General features: G+C 41.1%; 1 protein-coding gene across 2 annotated transcripts; it reads right to left on the bottom strand.

The window, feature by feature from the left end:
* Positions 1 to 431: 431 nt before the first annotated feature.
* Positions 432 to 16491, bottom strand: VGF (VGF nerve growth factor inducible). 2 transcript variants are annotated; one of them, XM_075206517.1, is made up of 2 exons: positions 16394 to 16491; positions 432 to 3311 (listed from the first exon to the last, which is right to left on the bottom strand). In XM_075206517.1, the coding sequence occupies exons 1-2, from the start codon at positions 16425 to 16427 to the stop codon at positions 1129 to 1131; spliced, it is 2217 nt and encodes a 738-aa protein (XP_075062618.1). In that variant the 5' UTR covers positions 16428 to 16491; the 3' UTR covers positions 432 to 1128. The 2 variants fall into 2 exon arrangements, with proteins under 2 accessions (XP_075062618.1, XP_075062617.1); XM_075206516.1 differs by lacking the exon at positions 16394 to 16491 and adding an exon at positions 11167 to 11374.
* Between the last annotated feature and the right edge of the window lie 6040 nt (positions 16492 to 22531).

The following is a 22531-nucleotide window of genomic DNA, read 5'->3' as shown; positions in this document are numbered from 1 at the left end:
TAGCAAAAGTATTCATATGATATGTACAAACAGGAGCAGAGACAAAGCTCGTTTATTAGCAACACCAACAGCATCACAGAACAGGCTACAGCAGCCAAGACACTGGATGGAGAGGAGGGGTGGGGGACATGCAACTAGTTAGTCTAGGAGAAGAGGGGGGAAATCAGGCAGGAACTGAAGGGGCATTCTAGCCCAAATGCTGAAACTCTTATCATTTCGTCTTTTCTTTCTTTCCTGTGATGTGGGGGGGGGGGGGACTACAAATATTGTGCTCAAAACTAATAGAGGTACATTACCTCCCAATTCCTATAGTATGATGTACATTTAACCCTCAGCTTGAGATCTAAGCTTTTAAATGCCACCGTTGTAGCCTACAGAGAGTGGAGGCAGCCACTTATAGCCAATCAACTGGATAGGAGCTGGTGACATCATTGAGGCATGATGAGGCATGATTTACATTGGCTGCCTCTACCGTCTGTCGAGGACAAATTTAACACTTCTCATCTCTAGCTCTTGTATACCATCTTAAGGGTTAAAGGTATCGTGTTTCACAGTCTTGGACATTTCACTCATTACCAAGAAAAGGAAACCTATTTAGTGCAATTGTCAATTTTTTGCAGAGTACGGAATACCCTGAATTTGGGTTATTAAGGCTGGGGAAATCCCAGTTTGACATAGTTTTGGGGTGTTGGAATTATCCAATGTAGAGACCTAACATGCGTCCAAATCCTAATACTACCAGATCTCCAATTTTTAGGACTACTTCTAATAACTTCACTGTTTTGTATACTAATGTGTTGAGCATTAGACATTTAAACTAATTTGTAGGGTCATCGTCAAGCAATATGGTCAACTAAGATATTATTGGACAGTAAATGTGATACAGTGGATTCCGTTATTACATTCACACTATTAGGCACTCAAATGTAGAGCTTGCTATGTGATTAAATACTCAGTTCATTGTAGTTGGACTGAATGGGATCCAGCTGAGTTGAGATCTGTCAGGGTAAATGAGGTGTTTGTCCTTTAATATTCTCAGTTAAGTTGTGTTGAATGGAACTGGACTGGATTCACTTACTGGGTCAAATTGTTAAATTGTTTTTGAATGGGATTAGGACTGGGATTAAATCACTGGAAGACTTCAGGATGGGTCAGCAGGATACTTTCAATATAGTTCTCCATCTCCTCCTGCTTATCCTGGTCTTCATCAAAGTAATCGTCCCTTTGTGGGACAGGAGACTTATAATAATATCGGGGAGGGTTTTGGAAGGCTCTTGGTCTGATATAGTTGGTGAAAGGGTCTGGACGTGTGCGGTATCTGCGTGGGGTTGGTTCCAGAACTTTATTCCAGTTTGAGCGTGCCACTTTATTCCAAGTGGGTTCTTGTACCTTATTCCAGGTTGTGTCTGGCAGGCTATTCCAACTTGGTTCTGAAACCTTATTCCAGCTTTGATCCGACTTCTTATTCCAGCTTTGATCTGACATCTTATTCCAGTTTGGCTCTGACACCTTACTCCAGCTTGGCTCTGACACCTTATTCCAGCTTTGATCCGACTTCTTATTCCAGCTTGGCTCTGACACCTTATTCCAGCTTGGCTCTAACACCTTATTCCAGCTTTGATCCGACTTCTTATTCCAGCTTGGCTCTGACACCTTATTCCAGCTTTGATCCGACTTCTTATTCCAGCTTGGCTCTGACACCTTATTCCAGCTTGGCTCTGACACCTTATTCCAGCTTGGCTCTGACACCTTATTCCAGTTGGGCCCTGATACCGTATTCCAGCTTGGCTCTGACACTTTATTCCAGCTTGGCTCTGACACCTTATTCCAGTTGGGCCCTGACACCTTATTCCAGTTGGGCCCTGACATCTTATTCCAGTTGGGCCATGACACCTTATTCCAGTTGGGCCCTGACGCCTTATTCCAGTTGGATTCTGGTGCTTTATTCCAGTTGGACCCTGACACTTTATTCCAGTTGGACCCTGACGCTTTATTCCAGTTGGACCCTGGTGCTTTATTCCAAGTTGGCCCTGACATCTTGTTTTTATACCAGTTTGGAGCTGAAATCTTTTCCCAGCTTGTCTCTGGCACTTTATTCCAGGTAGGCTCTTGCTCAAGCCTCCTTCTGGGATAGTATGCAGAGTTTGGAAAATCTGACCATGATTGTGGAGGAGTCCTGGTTCTTTCCTTTCTTCCTGGGAGATCATCTCTTGCCTTCTTCTTCTTCATCCTTCTCCTCTTTCTCTTTTCCACATCATTTATTATATCTACCACATCATCAGCAGGAAGATGTAAGCGGCTAGAAAGCTCAATCAGTTTATCAATAGTTTGTGGATCTACTTCGTCTTCATCATCCTCTGTTGACCTCTTATCCTGGATGTTTCCTTCTTCCTCATCTTCAAAAAGAGGGCGTTGACCCACTGGAAAGTCATCTCCTGTGTAGTCTTGTCCATTCTCCTTTTCTTCTTCCACTTCTTCTTCCTTCTCTGCTTCATTTTTCCCTACACTCATTAAGTACTGAAGAAGAAGATCTTGGGCTACATTGGCAAGATTTTCCCCCTCTTCCTCTTCTTCTTCCTCTTCTTCTCCCTCTCCCTCTTCCTCCCACCTTCGAGGTGTGTGTGGTACAGGATTAAGTGGACTTCTCTTCTCTTCTTCTGTTTGTTCCCCAAATCCTAGGAGTTCTCTTAGCTCTTGCAGATCCTTACTTTCTGGGCTGTTGTCTTGAGCGGTATTCTGCTCTCTTTTAGGAGGGGGTTCAAAACCCTCAAGTTCCTGTAGCAATGATTTCACATTTTCCATGTTTTCTCCCTCATCCATCTTCTCATCATCTCTCAACTCCTCGTCTTTGTCAGAACTTTGTGTTCTGCTCCTCACTTTTTCTATCAATCCATCATCTTCTTCATTGTCCGCCTGCTCTTTAATTGGTTCTTGACCTTCAGGGGATGTTTTTTCTGCTAGAGTTGAAGGAGCCTGTTCTTCTTCTGTATTCAGTGCTTGTAGAAGCACAGCAGCTAGGGCTTTGGGGCTAATGTCCTTAAACAGCTCATCCCCATCATCAGAACTGGATGGAGAATGGACCTCAGGGGTTGCTCTTTCTTGGGTGGCTTCACTCTCATCATGTTGGCTTCGGGCAAGTGGAGGAGCTTCTTGGTGACCGTCTGGTTGAGGGGAGCGTAGAGGATCACTGTGTATTGTTCGGTGGATGGTCTGGTGTCTCTGTTCCTCATTCACAGGAATGGCATGAAAAAACGGGGAATGTACTAGGGTGAGGGTCAAGATGAAAAGGAAGGGGGGAGCGTGGAACATTTCTGTATGAACAGAGGGAAAGCAGAGTGGGAATTGGGACAAAATTAATTGTATAAAAGGGCATGGGTTGGAGGAGAGGGAAGACAAAGCAATAAATATACACATGTGAAAATGTTGGATATTAAATAAAGATTTAATTTGTTTTAAAATAAGCAAAATTAAGGAACAGGGAGTAAGCAATGATGATGAAAATGGGGGGGGGGGCAGAAACGGAGAGAGAAAGAGAGAGAGAGAAAGAGACAAAGTGTTTATTGTTTTGTGAAGTCATCACAGAATCACACGATTTTTGTTTACTGTTGAAAACAATCTTCCTGGAAATGAGAAGCATCAGTGATGCATCGGGAGGAGGTGGGGGTGTTACAGAGGAACAGGCAGAGGTAGACAGATTGCGTCTGTGTGGGAGAGAGTGCGGGGGTGTGGAGAGAGAAAGGAGAGAGGGAGTCCCATTGTGGAAATCCTTTAGGTCTTTCCCAAACCCCCCTTTATAGAATCATGCAGGTGTCTCCTCCTCCCTTTACAAAATTCTGCAGGTCTCTCACACATCTCACCCCCTCCCTTCAAGAATACTGCAGGTCTCTGTAAACTGACACATTCGTCTCTGTTTAGAACTAGGTCTCTCCTTAAGTCTGCTTAACCTCACAACACAATCCTGCTGGTTTGTCCCAAATCCCTCGTCCTCATCTCCTATCAGTCTGTTTATCTGTCCTTATCTGCTTTCTACCATCTAGTCTATCCCTAGCTGCCTTTTACCTTCCTGACTATAAATGATCCCACTTTCCTCACTATAAGGCACCATGTTTGCACATAAAGTAATATTTCCCTTTGTAGACTATTCGGTTATGGACCTGCTGTAACTACTCCTTGACAGATGAATATTAAAACACATTACATAGTAAAATGCCCTAATCTGGTTTTGTTTTACTTCTGCATCTGCAGTTGTTTCTGTAAATAATCTCTTACAGATCCCTGTTCCTGACTATTCTGTGTAATTGGCGCTGCTGTTATGTGTTCTGGTCGTCTCTCTCGTCCTTATGTCTTCACCACACACTGCGGTGCTCAGGGAAGGATTGGAATCTTGCCATCTGCCCATTCTTTCTAATAATATAATAATTGAAATCTGTCCAATATCCTCCATTCTGTTACACTGAACCCGATGGTCTCCTAGACTATTGTGCTACCTTATTCTATCAGCAAATTTTCCTCACGTTAATACGGACACCTCGCCTATATAAAAATATATGGTTAAATATGCCTTGCCACTATACATCTGGGGAAACCCCGCTAAGGAAACTGGGAGCTCTTTTTCACTTGTCAGGAAGCAGCCGCACGCCGCTGTCTCTGGAACAGTGTCACGTACTGAGCATTGTCTGACATTCCGGGATTCCCTGAAAGAATCTCTCCCTCCTCCCTTCCTTTCAATCCTCTTAACTGCTGAGCTGATGCCCCTTCTCCTACTACACAGTGCCTGTATACATGTATCATGCCATGCCTATCATATATATATATATATATACTAGGCATATATATATATATATATATATATATATATATATATATATATATGTATATATATATATCAGGACTTGTCTTCTTCCTCGGAAGACATTTTATCTGCAAATATGCAGTTTCTATAGGAACCCTGGATGAAGATACTATCACCCATCCTTCCTTTCCCTCCCCCATCCTCCGTGTACACGAGGATGCTGCATCAGACACTGCAGAGGGATCAGTATGTGTGTGTGGGAGTTTGCTCCCCCCTCCTCGCCCACCTCCTAGAAGGAAGGATTCCCTCTACTACTCTCAATGAGGGATGCCCTACTGCATTCAATATCTGTAGGGGGAAGGGAATTAAACAAATCTCCCCTTCCATGGGATATTTAAGCATTTCCTGTGGATGGCTATGAAAATATGTCTGCGCTTTCACTAAAGGGGTTGACCTGTTAGTCTTTATACTTAAAAGGATTATATATGATATCAATGTCACTCTCTCTCTCCCTTCTATACCCTTGTAAACCCTATTGTCCCCCCGGTCCCCCTCTCATCTGTTTTCTTTCTCGATATGGCTTTTCTCATTGTGACCTGTGTGGTCTGACTTTTTCACACCCTTCTACATTCTGCTCTATACGTTCACTATTCCCAAGTCAAAATCTACCCTTCTGTTCTCCATCACCTGCTGCTTATCCTTCCCTGCCATATGTCATTTGTTTTCCATCTCCTGATTTTGGTCTGGTCCTGTGATTTCTATCTGTGACAATCTATCTATATTTGAGTTCTATTTCTTCTCTTCTATGTGTATCCCTGTATTCTCAATCTCTTGCTCTATATGTATCCCTGGATTCTCCATCTCTTGATCTATATGTATCCCTGTATTCTCTATCTCTTACTCTATATGTATCCCTGTATTCTCAATCTCTTGCTCTATATGTATCCCTGTATTCTCTATCTCTTGCTCTATATGTATCCCTGTATTCTCTATCTCTTGCTCTATATGTATCCCTGTATTCTCTATCTCTTGCTCTATATGTATCCCTGTATTCTCTATCTCTTGCTCTATATGTATCCCTGTATTCTCTATCTCTTGATCTATATGTATCCCTGTATTCTCTATCTCTTGCTCTATATGTATCCCTGTATTCTATATCTCTTGCTCTATATGTATCCCTGTATTCTCTATCTTTTGCTCTATATGTATCCCTGTATTCTCTATCTCTTGCTCTATATGTATCCCTGTATTCTATATCTCTTGCTCTATATGTATCCCTGTATTCTCTATATCTTGCTCTATATGTATCCCTGTATTCTCTATCTCTTGCTCTATATCAATCTCTGTATTCTCTATCTCTTGCTCTATATCAATCCCTGTATTATCTATCTCTTGCTCTATATGTATCCCTGTATTCTCTATCTCTTGCTCTATATGTATCCCTGTATTCTCTATCTCTTGCTCTATATGTATCCCTGTATTCTCTATCTCTTGCTCTTTATGTATCCCTGAATTCTCTATCTCTTGCTCTATATCAGTCCCTGTACTCTCTATCTCTTGCTCTACATCAATCCCTGTACTCTCTATCTCTTGCTCTATATCAGTCCCTGTACTCTCTATCTCTTGCTCTACATCAATCCCTGTACTCTCTATATCTATGCTTGTATTCTCTATATTCTGATCAATTTATTTATCCCTGTGTTCTCTGTCTCCTGCTCTATGTCTGTTCCTGCGTTCTCTACCATCTGTTCTATATCTGTTCCTGTATTTTCTATCTCCTCTTTTATAGTTAAACTTGTGTTTAGTTGTCTGATCTATATATATATATATATATATATATATATATATATATATATATACATTTGATCTTGATTCCCTGCTCTATATCTATCCCTGTATTCTCTATCTACTTTTCCACATATATCCCTGTGTTCTCTATCGTCTTCTCTATATCTATCCAAGTGATTTCTTTCTCCTGCCCTATATCTAATCCTGTGCACTCTATCTTCTGTTCTCTATTTATCATTGTGTTCTCTGTATTCCACTCTATATTTATCCCTGTGTGCTCTACCATCTGCTTTATGTCTGTTCCTGAGTTCTCTACCATCTGCTTTATGTCTGTTCCCGTATTTTCTATCTTCTGTTTTATATTTAACCCTGTGTTTTCTATTGTTTGCTCTACATATATTTCTCTGTTCTCTATCTCCTGCTCTACATATGTCCCTACATTCTTTATCTCCTGTTCTATATCTATCCATGTGTTCTGTATATTGTACTCTACATCTATCCCTATGTTCTCTATTTTCTTCTCCATATATATCCCTGTGTTATCTTCTACTCTATATTTATCCTTATGTTCTATTCCTTCTGCTCTATATCAATCCATGTATTTTCTATCTTCTCTTCTATGTCTATCCCTATCTCCTAATCTCTGTTTATCTATTGCTTTATGTATTTTCCTTTGTTATTCATCTTCTGCTCTAAGGATTGTCACATATGAATTGATCTTGTTGTTTGGGTAGAACATAGAGCGACAGGATACATGTCCAGTTTGACCACTCACGTAGGTTGGATGAATTCCAAAACACATTAGTACCGTTTAGTATGGTCAGATGATAACACACACATTCCAATAATTGCCATCTTCCAATCAATCATTTTTGGCCACACACGGGGTAATATCATGCCAATCACTGAATATTGCCTAAATAAGCCGACAATACTGCAAGGTGTATAGCCAGCTTTAGTTTACCTTTGTGTCCTCAATCTCCTATTGTACATCTATCCCTCTGAATTATATACATTTCTCTATATCTATCACTGAGTCTTCTATCACCTGTTCTACATCTGCCCCTAACTTTTCTATGTCTAGAGCTGTGTCCTCTATTTCCTGATCTATGTCTACTGTATATCTATGTCATCTATCTCTATAACTTCTACCTTGTGCTTTTTTTCCCCTGTCCCTGAATCATTTATCTATTGCTCTATAACTATCCATGGGTCCTGTATCTCTATGTACTCTATCTCTTGCTCTATGTCTATCCATGTGTCCTCTATTCCTGGAAATATATGTATCCCTATGTCTTCTGTCTCTTGCTCTATGTCTATCCCTGTGTCCTCTATTCTCGGAGATATACTTATCCTTATGTCGTCTGTCTCTTGCTCTATGTTTATTCCTGTGTCCTCTATTCTCAGAAATATGGTCATCTCTATGTCCTCTATCTCTTGCTCTCTGTCTATCCCTATGTCCTCCATTCTGGGAGCTATACTATTATTATGTCATCTATCTGTTGCTCTATGTCTATTCTTGTGTCCTCTATTCCCGGAGATATAGTTATCTCTATGTCCTCTGTCTCTTGCTCTATGTCTATCCGTGTGTCCTCTATTCCCGGAGATACACTTATCCTTACGTCATCTATCTCTTGCTCTATGTCTATCCCTGTGTCCTCTATTCTCGGAGATACACTTATCCTTATGTCATCTGTCTCTTGCTCTATGTTTATTCCTGTGTCCTCTATTCTCTGAGATATGGTTATCTCTATGTCCTCTATCTCTTGCTCTATGTCTATCCCTATGTCCTCTATTCTCAGAGCTATACTATTCTTATGTCGTCTATCTTTTGCTCTCTGTCTATCCCTGTGTCCTCTATTCTCGGATATATAGTTATCCTTATGTTGTCTATCTCTTGCTCTATGTCTATCCCTGTGTCCTCTATTCCTGGAGATATAGTTATCGCTATGTTCCTCTATCTCTTGCTCTATGTCTATCCCTATGTCCTCTATTCTCGAAGATATACTATTCTTATGTTGTCTGTCTCTTGCTCTAGTCTATCTCGATGTCCTCTATTCTTGAAGATATACTATTCTTATGTCGTCTATCTCTTGCTCTCTGTCTATCCCTGTGTCCTCTATTCCCGGAGATATACTTATCCTTATGTCGTCTATCTCTTGCTCTAGTCTATCCCTATGTCCTCTATTCTTGAAGATATACTATTCTTATGTTGTCTGTCTCTTGCTCTATGTCTATTCTTGTGTCCTCTATTCCTGGATATATACTTATCCTTTTGTCGTCTATCTCTTGCTCTATGTATATTCCTCTGTCCTCTATTCCCAGAGATATACTTATTCTCATCTCCTCTGTCTCTTGCTCTATGTCTATCCCTGTGTCCTCTATTCCTGGAAATATAGTTATCTCTATGTCATATGTCTCTTGCTTTATGTCTATTCTTGTGTCCGTTATTCCCGGAGATATAGTTATCCTTATATCGTCTGTCTCTTGCTCTATGTCTATCCCTGTGGTTTCTATGCCTGAAAATATACTTATCTCTATGTTCTCTGTCTCTTGCTCTATGTCTATTCTTGTGTCCGCTATTCCCGGAGATATACTTATCCTTATATCGTCTATCTCTTGCCCTATGTCTACTCTTGTGTCCGTTATTCCCGGAGATATACTTATCTCTATGTCATCTATATCTTGCTCTATGTCTATTCCTGTGTCCTCTGTTCCTGGAGATATACCTAAACCTATGTCCTTTATCTCTTGCTCTATGTTTATTTGTGTGTGTCTTATATCCCTGTCAATATACCTATGTGTTTGTTCTCTATCTATATGCCCTCTATCCATTGCTCTATGTCTCTCCCTATGTCTTCTACCTCATCCTCTATATCTATTCCTGAGTCTTCTATCTTTTGCTCTATTTCTATTTCTGTGTTCTCCATCTCCAGCTCTATAGCTATATTTGTTTCATGTATGCCCTATATCCATCTTTGTGTTCTCTATCTCCTGCTCTTTCAATCCCAGTGTTTTCTATATCCTTCTCTATATCTACCCTTTTGTTCTCAATGTTCTGATATATTTCTGTTTATCTGTTAACTATCATCAGCTTTACAGCTATTACTGAATTCTTTAAGCACTGTTGTTATCTCTCCTTGTGCTCTTAATGTCTTGTGCTTTACGTGTGTTCTCCTAAGCTCACATCGTATTTTCTCTATTATCTTGCATGGTATGTCTGCCTGTCTGTCTCTCCCATCTTCCTCTCTTTATCCTTATTTTTTTTCTCTAGTAGCCTGTGTTACACTATAATCCACATCCATATGTTTTCTCCTTCCTACGTACAGTTATCTTGATCCTCCAATCTCTGCTAGGGTAACTCAACCTGTTTGAATCTGTACCTCTGGATTTCCTCTTATACAGTAAGTTATAGAGACTATTACAGGCAGAAAGTATTATTATAGCTTTTGTCAGCAATATAATAACTATAGTCCAAAAGAACTAACTAAGGCATAGCAGGGGAGGTTGTTTTAAGGAACCACAGGTGGCCAAAGTATGGAATTTGAATGTGCTCATACCATGGGAGTCAATGCATATATCCCAGAAGCTATAAATGTCTGCATATATCAGTCCGTGTATATGTAAGGAGCAGGGGAGGTAAGGCTCATATAGTAATGAGATGTGTCAGTTCATGCGTCATTGCCCCCCCCCCCCCATTCATTAGTTGCATTTAAACCTTTGTGTTCTGATTATAGATCCCACGTCACTTCTATCAAAAACAAATGGCAATTTGATTTGGTGCAGACGCCGGCTGCATATTAAATCATTGTCTGTTGCTGGAACTATCCCACATTCTGCAACAGCTACCAAACCTGTTTTTATTGAAATGATAGGAAATATATATGTGTGTGCATTTACAATATTATCCAACTCAAAATAAAATTTACTTTTTTTTCTGCTTGCAAAGCTTCCTGTAACTCTCTCTCCACTGCAAATTAGCTAGGTAAAGGTTTGTCACATGAAACTTATTTTTAATCTATATTTTTTTTCAGCAAATCTCATGGACATGATACAGCAGGGTCTCATCTACTGCTTCACAGCAGAGATATTAATAATTAAAACATGTACATTGAACCATGCAGAAACATCTTGAGTAAGACCCAACCACAAACCCGGCATGTTTAAATTTTAAGCTGAAAATTTATAATAATATTAACAGTGAACAAAAAATGTCCACATAGCATATTAATTTGCTTGTTTTTGGATTACATAATGATCATTTTAGGGATGGAACTAATCATCCCGCTCTCCTACTGTTTTAAGATTATAAACTCTTCAGGATAATCATTTATTTGCTTACTTGCGATCCTGGTAAGTTCCAATAAATGTGCTCATGCAACCTACGTTTTATTCAGAGAGAATGCTCTAAGAGACGCAATGTACATGACATACACAAACGCATACACACAATTCAATCAACATACGACCATAGTTATAAGAAGTACACTTTTTGCACGACATGATAGCTGCTGGCAGTACAAATCTAAAATAAATTCTGACAGGTCATATTGATACACATGTATGGGTATGAAAGCATGTCTCACTTGTTCTCAGCTGTCTCGGTGCGGTCTCTCTCTCTCTCTCTGAGTCTCTGTAGTGAGGTTCTCTCGCAGCTGCAGCCTGTCTCTGTGCAGTTTCAGCACCAGGGACAGCGGCGGCCGCTTTAAATACCCACCCTCTCGTCACGTGCCCCACCCAAGCGCCCGTGGCCCAGCCCCCTCTGACGTCAATGTTCATTCATAAGAATCCTACCCTGGCTGGAAATGAGGGGGTTAGACTGACTGCGCATGCGCGGAGCTGGTGGGGCTGGCAAGTGAATGGATGAGAGAGGGAGGAGGGGTAAATGAAAAGAGGAAAACATGAATGAGTCAATGAGGGGAGAGAGAGAGAAAAAAAAATCATGAATGAACGTTCCAGATTTACTCCAGGCTGCAGGAATCTGCTGATTGGCTGCTGGTGATGCAGACACATATGTGAGATGTACTTATAACCATGTACCTAAATTACAGGTATACATATATACAGGACGTATGGTGATATATCTGCACCTATATTTTTACATAATTGCAGGTAAAAATAGGTGACACTTAGTTCTTTCATCTATTACTATCTTATCACCTTCTCCTTCAGCTGTTTTTTTTGTGCTATAGAATAATCTCAGTCTTCCATATGTAACTGTGTATGTGCATCTTCCTTAGCCTTTCCAATCACCCTTCTTTCTTTACTGCTCTGCAACCTCGCCACATCCTATTCCTGCTGTCTCCCCACTCTGTCTAGCCTGCTCACTCTTTCCATATCTTTTTACCTGGCATATTCTTGAATTGTATTTTATTTTTATTCCTAACTCTTTGGTTTCTTTATAATTCTTTCATACTTCCTCCAATCCCCCTAATCTAATCTGCTAGATACTTAATATTTTGGATGTATAGAAAAATATATATGGAGATAGATATGAGATAAATATACAGAATAGATGGAATATATGGAATAGATAGATTGATAGTCGTGAACATGAGAAATATTTATATATATATATATATATATATATATATATATATCTATATCATAGACAGATAGAAAAATACATACTGTATACAGACAGAGATAGATAGATAGATAGATAGATACTATGGATACATATAAATATCAGATAGATAGATAGATAGATAGATAGATAGATAATTACTATGGATACATATAAATGTCAGATAGATAGATAGATATGAGATGGATGAACAGACTGAATGACTGACATGGTAGAACATATAAACACACAGACACATATTTATACACATTTTAGGGACCAGAAGTATGAATCACTAATCTCTTCCCTCCTCCCTCCTTTCTCTCTCCCTCTCTCATTGTCATTTGCAGATGAGGGGAAGAGAGCCGGCCAGTGACGTCAAGATTGCGTCTGTCTCCAGTTGTGAAGCAGGCCTGGGAGTGACAGATAGAATAAGGGGTGAGAGCTGAGGGCAAGGACACATACCTGCTCAGCTAGCAGGAGGGGGTGGTGGCTTTGTGTACACAAAGCAGCACACACATATAGTGGTACTGAGTATGTTATACTGAGCAGTCAGAGTTGTCTAGTTTCTCTTTTACACTACATCTATCCCTCATTTCACTGTTTTTCATCTTTCATTCTCTCCCTCCATCTGTATCTCTCTCCTCCCCGTTGAGTCTCCTCTGGATGAGTCATATATTTCATCTCCACAGACTGCAGATTTCCCTTCTTGCCCTGTAAAACCACTTTCTTATCTCCTCACATCTCCTTTCTTTCTGATCAGTCTCTCTGTCCAGTCTCTCTGTCACTCTCCCTTCCAGTCCCACAGTCCTTATCTCTCTCCCATCAATCTCTCTCATCCATATATTACCTCTCAGTCCTTATCTCTCTCCCATCACTCTCTATCATCCATATATTACCTCTCAGTCCTTATCTCTCTCCCATCACTCTCTATCATCCCTATACTCCCTCTCAGTCATTATCTCTCTCCCATCACTCTCTCTATCATCCCTATATTCCCTCTCAGTCCTTATCTCTCTCCCATCACTCTCTCTATCATCCCTATATTCCCTCTCAGTCCTTATCTCTCTCCCATCACTCTCTATCATCCCTATACTCCCTCTCAGTCATTATCTCTCTCCCATCACTCTCTCTATCATCCCTATATTCCCTCTCAGTCCTTATCTCTCTCCCATCACTCTCTCTCATCCCTATATTCCCTCTCAGTCCTTATCTCTCTCCCATCACTCTCTCTCATCCCTATATTCCCTCTCAGTCCTTATCTCTCTCCCATCACTCTCTCTATCATCCCTATATTCCCTCTCAGTCATTATCTCTCTCCCATCACTCTCTCTCATCCCAATATTCCCTCTCGGTCCTTATTTCTCTCCCATCACTCTCTCTCATCCCTATATTCCCTCTCAGTCCCTATCTCTCTCCCATCACTATCTCATCCCTATATTCCCTCTCAGTCCTTATTTCTCTCCCATCACTCTCTCTCATCCCTATATTCCCTCTCAGTCCTTATCTATCTCCCATCACTCTCTTCCATCCCTATATTCACTCTCAGTCCTTATCTCGCTCCCATCACTCTCTCTCATCCCTATATTCCCTCTCAGTCATTATCTCTCTCCCATCACTCTCTCTCATCCCTATATTCCCTCTCAGTCCTTATCTCTCTCCCATCATTCTCTCTCCATCCCTTCATTCCCTCTCAGTCATTATCTCTCTCCCATCACTTTCTCTCATCCCTATATTCCCCCTCAGTCATTATCTCTCTCCCATCACTCTCTCTTATCCCTATATTCCCCCTCAGTCCTTATCTCTCTCCCATCACTCTCTCTCATCCCTATAATCTCTCTCAGCCATTATCTCTCTCCCATCACTCTCTCTCATCCCTATAATCTCTAATAGTCCTAATCTCTCTCCCATCACTCTCTCTCATCCCTATATTCCCTCTCAGTCCTTATCTCTCTCCCATCACTCTCTCTCATCCCTATAATCTCTTTCAGTCATTATCTCTTTCCCATCACTCTCTCTCATCCCTATATTCCCTCTCAGTCCTTATCTCTCTCCCATCACTCTCTCTCATCCCTATATTCCCTCTCAGTCCTTATCTCTCTCTCATCACTATCTCATCCCTATATTCCCTCTCAGTCCTTATCACTCTTCCATCACTCTCTTCCATCCCTATATTCCCTCTCAGTCCTTATCTCTCTCCCATCACTCTCTTCCATCCCTATATTCCCTCTCAGTCCTTATCTCTCTCCCTTCACTCTCCTTCATCTCTATATTTCCCCCTCATTACATATCTCTACTTGTACCTATCTTTCTCTGCCTCTATCAAACTGTTTAAGGTAATTTGTTGAACTTTTTAAACCTCTGCCTGCTGTACATCCTCTGTATTCAGCCAGACGGTGTCTGTTCCTTTCTCAGATCTCCTTTTCTATTATCACTCTCATCTAGTGTCTGCTTCTTTGTTTTGTGGCTTTTACCGTCTCCAGTTCCGGAATCTTACAGAAGTTTTGGTAAGTAAAAGACTTTGGTTTTAATTATGATCATATATTGGTCCTGATGTGAGGATGTCATCAGTTCCTGTTAGTACTTACTTACCACAGACCTGCAGAGTATCTTGTATTTCCTCTCTATTATTTTCCTGCTAAACACCTGTAGAGTTTATCTCTCCTATGCCGTCCTACGCCAACTGGCATCATTTGCCACGTAGACCTTGTCATCTCAGCTGAGTACAGCTCTGCAGACCGAGGCTCCGTTAACCTCCTACCAAATACTTTCAGAGCTCTCTGCCACCTTTGCTGTCTGTTAACCATTCTCTCGCCAAATCGTTTAGTCATTCAGCCTATGTCCTGATTTACTCTGTAGGCTGCAGTATGTAGCAAACATATTTTCTGTCACCAGGGAGTTGTACTTTTCCATGCTGAGATTCGCAGAGCATTATACCATAACTGCAGACTATCCTTCCTGTCTTGAGATCTTAATTCATACCCTTTCATGCTTGCCACTGCAGATAATAATTCCTTATGTACCTTCTGATCCTGCGATCTGCAGAACCTCGTTCTTCTTTGTACATTTCTATCCTTAGCTTGCAGAGCAGGATCTGCTGGTAACATTCTAGTCTAAGATCTGCAGAGTATTATTCCCATAGTAATTTACTTTTCTCATAACTGTAAAATATAATTCCCTTAGTACTTTTTAAATCCCAACATCTGATGAGTATTTGTACCCTAGTACCTCTCCATGCTTACCCGTGCAGTGCAGTATCTTAACCCTAACATTTTAGGCTTATAACTGCCCTAGTACCTTTCTATACTTTGCTCTGCAGAGCATCATTCCCTTTTTGATCCTGCAATCTGCAGAACATCTACCTTTCAAACTAAATGTCCTCAGAGCATTATTGCGTTAGGCTTTTTTTTACCCGTATCTTATTTTCTACAGGCTTGCAGAGCATTGCATACGGCCTTTGAGTCCTGCCTATTGTGACATTTATTTCTACGTCTCTGCAGAGCATCACTTCCAGATATCTCAGATATAAAAGCTGCAGGCCGTCACATCGATGGCAACATTTTGAACACTAAAGTTTTATTAACCCTTCTTCATCCCATCAGTTTCCAGATGTACCAGGGCTTCTGTCTGCACACTATTACTTACTATCTATAATATGTCACCCTCCAGCCCCTCTGTGATAAGAACAGATTTGTTTCCTTCCTCACCTCACAACCGTGACAGCCACAACAACATTGATCTTCATTGTTCCGGATAACCGCAGAGCATTGCTCTTTTTCATCTTTCTCTGTTCGAATTCAACAGAGCATCCCTCCATTTTTAACCTCTCCCCTGCCATGTCATTGTTTGGCTATAACCAGATCACCGCACACACAGCATAGATATTTTTTCCTGAAATGTTTTCACATTTATTGAAAAGACAACAAATAGCAACTTCCCAGACCAGCCCAAAGGCTGCAGACCGTTACTTCTTAACCCTTCGAGGGACAAGCAAAATGAACATCCCAATCACTCATTCCAGGGCTCTGAATATAATTTTTCTGTAAATCTGTCTTAATCCTATATAGTGCAAAGCATTGCCCCCTTAGCGCTTCTCCTGCTATAACGCCTGCAGACCATCACTTAGTTAACCCCTCTACTGCCGCAGCTTTGCATTACCTGAACTAAACTCAGCCAAGATCTTGCCTAATGATGCTTCATTAACTTATGTTTTGTTCATGTACTTAATTATTTTCTAATCATATCACCTGTGATGATCTGGCAGAACATCGCTTCTCTCATCCCTTTTCCCGTGAGTGCGTCTTGCAGATCGTTGCACTCTTTAGGCACGTCCTTTTAGAGTGTTGCAGAATACAGCTCCTTCAACTCTCTAACTTCTCTTTACCTGTTTCTCTCTTAACTACGACGGTGTGGGCTAGTTGTGACTCGCATGTGTGTATCATTGTTTTATCGCAATGCGGTAGGATTGCCGCACTGTGTGGGTGTGTCACCGCAGTTTGTGTGTGTGGGAGGTGGTGTTTCATTTTACGTCTGTGTTACATGCATGTCTATGTGCTGTTGCAATTTGTGTCCTGTCAGGTTAGTCATAACAATCTCCGTGTATTTACTGCAGAGTTGGTGGGCAGTGTAATCATTGGCACTGTTTATGAAACTTTGGGGGGAATTCAATTCCCCCCCCCGAATTAGCACAGCATTAAACCTTTTACCGTTATTACGGTAAATTTAACACGGCTTTCTGCTCGCAGCTCAGGGACCTGCGAGCGAAAGACCGACGTTGAATCTACTGTAATAACGGTATTTAAGCGCACTATTACAGTAATAACATAATTTAAGCGCACTACTACTGTAATAACGGTAATAGTGCATAGTCCGCGTTTCTTTTTACAGTAACGTGGCCAATTGAATTCCCCCCTTTGTGTTTTTGTTGTGTACTTGAACAGTACAGGTGCCGTGTCATATAGATATGTGTTGATTTCTTATGAGCCATACTTACAGATGTGTACTAGTACATGGTCTTAGGTTTTGTGTAATGATGCTGGGTGTGTGTTATCCATCTGTGCACATAGCGTTGTGTCCGTGTGAGTGTCAGACAATTAGCATTGTATAGCACAGGGGTAACAAGCGTGTAATGAGAAGATAATGCGTCTCATCATTACGCCATCGGTGCACTGCGCTGTGAAATTACGTTCAGTATCTGTGAGAAACAGACGCTATGCAGTGAATATTTTTTTGTCTGCGATAAGCTAACTTCCCACTGTGTGCGCACCCACCGTATGGATCCAGGGGACATTTACATCAGAGGCGGAGAACAGAGGAGGCAGAACTCAAAGATGTTATTTAAACATCACTTATGTATAATTATCCCTCACCAATCCCAAGTATCTGCAACTACCCTGTTAATATATGCGTGGTTATGCGTCATTCATACACACTTACCTCACTTGAAGATGACACGACCCGTCATAGTCTACATCTGTGTGACATGAACAGATCGTTTTCTCAAAGTATTTTAGGACATGAAAATAATGTAAAGGGAGAAAAGCCTTTGTATTATCTGTCTCAGGATTCGGCAACCCCTCCAGCTGTGAAACTACAAATCCCAGCTCTCTTCTGCAGCTGTTTACATCTGAGGTGGCTAGTTTCCTGCAGAGAACAGAGGCAGTATTCAAAGAAATGATTTAGACATCATTTATGTATAATTAATCCTCCGGTCGACCCAATAGGCACTTTTAGGGCCATAACAAGTATAGGGTTAAGTCCAACTCTGACCTGTAATGTCGAGGAATCCTCTTTCCCAGTTGCTGTACTTAACTACCACAGTTTTGTCCACTTTCATAATGGGGCGAGCTTGCATGACCTAGGGCCTTAATGAGAAATAATGTCATATAATGTAGACTATGGAAATTCTCTGGAATGCTAAGGGCGCATGAAACTCCCTGGTATTAACAGTGGTCCGGTGGGCTACGTTAACCAGTCATGATCTAAGAGATGGACACTGGAAACAAAATGATAATGATTGTACCCATGATAATGTCCTCATGATCAGTGTTAAGCATCAGTCGATACTGGGATATGGTTACCTCATCCATGCATTAAGGTTGGGGAAAATGGGGGCCAGTGCATCTAACTATGCACAAATGCATCTATGTGGCCCTTTGTGGGTACATGGGGCTGATTAGCTGAGGGATCTCTACAGTAGTGTTAGCTGGCAAGTTGTGGGAGAAGACATGGAAGGAGATACACTGACAGAAGAGGGTAACGCACTGACACGACAGGGAGACACACTGATGGGACAGAAAGACACACTGACAGGACAGGGAGACACACTGATGAGACATAAAGACACACTGACAGGACAGGGAGACACACTGATAAAACATAAAGACACACTGACAGGACAGGGAGACACACTGATGGGACATAAAGACACACTGACGGGACATAAAGACACACTGAAAGGACAGGAAAATACACTGACGTGACAGGGAGACATACTGACAGAATAGGGAGACAAACTGATGGGACATAAAGACACACTGACAGGACAGGGAGACAAACTGAATGGACAAAAATACACACTGACAGGACAGGGAGACACACTGAAAGGAAAATACACTGACAGGGGAGGGAGATACACTGATACAACAGGGAGACACACTGACAGGAGAAGGAGTCATACTGACAAGGCATAGAGTAGAGATGCTCACTGACCCCCGTGTTTTGGTTTTGGTTTTGCATCTGGATTAGCTTCAGGTTTTGGTTTTGGTTTTGCCAAAACCAGCCTTGCGTGTTTTGATTTTGGTTTTGGTTTTGTTTAGCTATTTTTTATTAAATTTAATTTTTTGGGATAAAATCACATAATTTCGGGCCTGATTCATTAAGGATCTTAAATGAGGAGGATCCTTATTTCAGCCTCCTGGACAAAACCATGTTACAATGCAAGGGGTGCAAATGAGTGTTCTGTTTTGCACATAAGTTAAATACTGACTGTTTTTTCATGTAACACACAAATACTTGATAGCTTATTTGTACACGGACATTTAAAGCTGATATTTGTGTGCTAGATGAAAAAACAGTCAGTGTTTAACTTATGTGCAAAACAGAACACTCATTTGCACCCCTTGCATTGTAACATGGTTTTGTCTAGGAGACTGAAATAAGAATCCTCTTCATTTAAGATCCGTAATGAATCAGGCCCCTCGTCATTATTTTGTACCTACATTATTATTAACCTCACTAACACTAAATTCCAGTGATTTCCATTAAATTTTTATCATCTCACAGGTCACAATATGCTTTTCATACACTTTCAGCCACATACTGCAGCGATCTGGCTGGATGGTAAGCGACGGAGCAATGACTCCAACACACGGCAGTTCCTACCACATCTAGGAAACATTGCAACGAGCGCTCCACCTGTTTCTTGGATAAGTGAGGTAATTCTACAGCTAATACATGCCAACGAGCGCTGACCCCCCCGGGATGTGTGCTTTTATCAGACACACACCAATCCAGGGTGCCAGACAAAGCACTAAAAAGAGCCATTGTAATTCACAGTAAAAAGCCAGTTCATCAGTGAGCTTAGAATCAGCCCCAATGAACTGCTTTAAGGATGCTATTAATCAAAATGACCAAAGCACCTTTTCTCTTTTGGGTGTATATTACACCATAAACTTATTAGTGCAAATTGCTAAAAAAAAGCCTGCAAAGACTTGTAGATAAAAAAAAATGACCAAAGCACCTTTTCTCTTTGGGTGTATATTACACCGTACACTTATTAGTGCAAATTAAGAAATAAAGCCTGCAAAGACTTCTAGATTAATCAAAATGACCAAAGCACCTTTTCTCTTTGGGTGTATATTATACCCTACACTAATTAGTGCAAATTAATAAAAAAAAAGCCTGCAAAGATTTGTTTGATAAATAAAAATGACCAAAGCAGTTCTTCTATAAGGGTGTATATTACACCCTACACTTATTAGTGCAAATTCAGAAAAATACAGTTTAATCCCTAAACAAGCTATCAATGGCCTAAAGGCATGTTAGACTAACAGTGCTGTGAAGCGAATTCTACACTGTCAAGATGATGTCATCAACATCTTCAGCATCATCCTCACCCTCATCAGTGTTTACATCATCATCACAGACTATTCATCTCCGCTGGAATCCGCCATTAGAGAAGTGTCAGTACTTGGATGTATTTGCCGGTAAAGGCCTTCCTCGTGGAAGATGCAGTTCATTTTGATGAACATCATCTTTTCCACATTTTTAGGAAGTAACCTCCTACGTCGATCACTGACAAGGTTCTCGGCTGTGCTGAATACTCTTTCTGAGTACACACTGGAGGGTGGGCAGCTTAGGTATTGTAAAGCAAGTTTGTACATGGGTTTGCAAATGGCTTGTTTTTCCTCCCAGTATGGAAAGGGACTGTCTGACATTCCCATATCAATTAACTCTTGAAAGTAATCCTCCACCATCCTTTGCATGTTAATAGTAGGATTGGATGGAGTTATGGCCGAGGTTACACTTTTTTTGGTAAAATCTTTCAAACCAGCTCAGATTTCAAACTGTTATGGTCTGCCACCTGCGTCATCCCTGCTTCTCTTTGGAAAGCAGCTGCCTGAGAAACTGAAGGAGGAGATGTCGTCAAGCCAAGGCCCAGTTCAGCAGTCAATTTGCTGACCAAGAGCTCCTTGCAACTGTTCAGATCTCGGTCATTTGGAAGCATTGAATTGATGTAGGTCTTAAATCTCGGATCAAGCACAGTTGCCAAAACATAGTGATCTGACTTCAAGATTTTAATAACTCTTGAATCATTGCGAAGCAAATTAAGTACTTGATCTACAAGGCCAACATACTTTGCGGAATTGCTTTCTTTCATCTCCTCCTTCAGTTTGTCAAGCCGCTTTTCCAAAAGTCGAATTAAGGGAATGACTTGGCTCAAGCTAGCAGAGTCTGAACTCACTTCACACGTCACAACTTCAAATGGTTTCAGCACCTTGTACAACACAGAAAGGATTCTCCACTGTGCAAGACTAAAATACATTCCCCCTCCTTTCCCAATGTCATGGCTTGTGAAATAAGCTTGTATCGCTTTGCGCTGTTCCTCCATCCTCTGAAGCATGTACAGGGTGGAATTCCACCTTGTTAACACCTCCTGCTTAAGTTGGTGACAGGGCAAATTAAATTGTTCTTGGAGCTGCTGCAATCTCCTACATGTTGTGGCAGAATGCCAGAAATGTCCCGAAATTTTTAGGGTCACTGAAAGCATCTCTTGCACCTCACGGTTATTTTTCAAGAATCTCTGCACCACCAAGTTTATTGTGTGAGCATAACAGGGAATGTGATGGAATTCACCCAGCTGTAATGCTCGCACAATATTGTTATGACTTATCCTGGGGAAAGTCCAAGTCGTATAAGCCATGTATCAATGACATCCCTTAGTTTTCATAACACATTATCAGCTGTATGCCTGTTAGTGAAGCTGGTGATACAAAGAGTAGCCTGCCTGTGAGAAATGTTACGTAGTGGTGTACATGCTGCTGCTGTTCCTGCTGGTGAAGGTGAATGACCAACCCAGTGGGCTGTCACAGTCATATAATCTTTAGTTTGGCCACTTCCACTTGTCCACATATCTGTGGTTAAGTGTACAGTGGGTACAATGGCATTTTTGAGCCCAATTAGTACATTTTTGCGAACATTTTGGTACAGTTGCGGAATAGCTTATCTTGAAAAATGGTGTCGCAATGGAATTTTGTAACGGGGACACAAAACATCAGTTAACTGTGAAAAACCAGCTGCATTTATAGTGGATATTGGACGCAGATCTAACACTAGCATAGTCGCCATGGCGTCTGTGATCCGCTTTGCAACTGGGTGACTGCTGTGATACTTGCTTCCTCTAGCAAAAGATTGTTTCACAGTTAATTGTTGTAAAGTACTAGTGCTCTTCTTCTTGGCTGCTTATGGGAGGAAGATTCACCCCCAGCAGCAGCAACAGCAGCAGCAGTGGGACTAACGCTCAAGAATTGTTCAGAGGAATCAATTATAGTGCAGGAGTCATCGAACCTTACCAAGTTGGATGCAGGGCTAACTCCGATCGCTACTGAAGATATTGATGAGGACAGTGTTATGGGTGTAGATTGCAGGCATCGGGATGTAGGTGAGAGATGGACTGCTTGTTGTTATTTTTTTACCATAACTTTCAGCTTTTCCCAACACCTTGCCATGAACTTGCATCAAATGGAGTAACATGGATGAGGTTCCAAGATAGTTAAGGTCTCTCCCTCGACTAACTGTGGCTTTACATACACTACAAATGGCTAGACAACTGTTGTCAGGATTTGGGTAGAAATAATTCCACACATAAGAAGTGGCTATTTTGG

Source organism: Mixophyes fleayi, chromosome 4 (assembly GCF_038048845.1).
Source record: "Mixophyes fleayi isolate aMixFle1 chromosome 4, aMixFle1.hap1, whole genome shotgun sequence".
NCBI lineage: Eukaryota > Metazoa > Chordata > Amphibia > Anura > Limnodynastidae > Mixophyes > Mixophyes fleayi.
The sequence above is the reverse complement of the archived record's forward strand: the minus strand, read 5'-3'. Positions and strand labels throughout refer to the sequence as shown.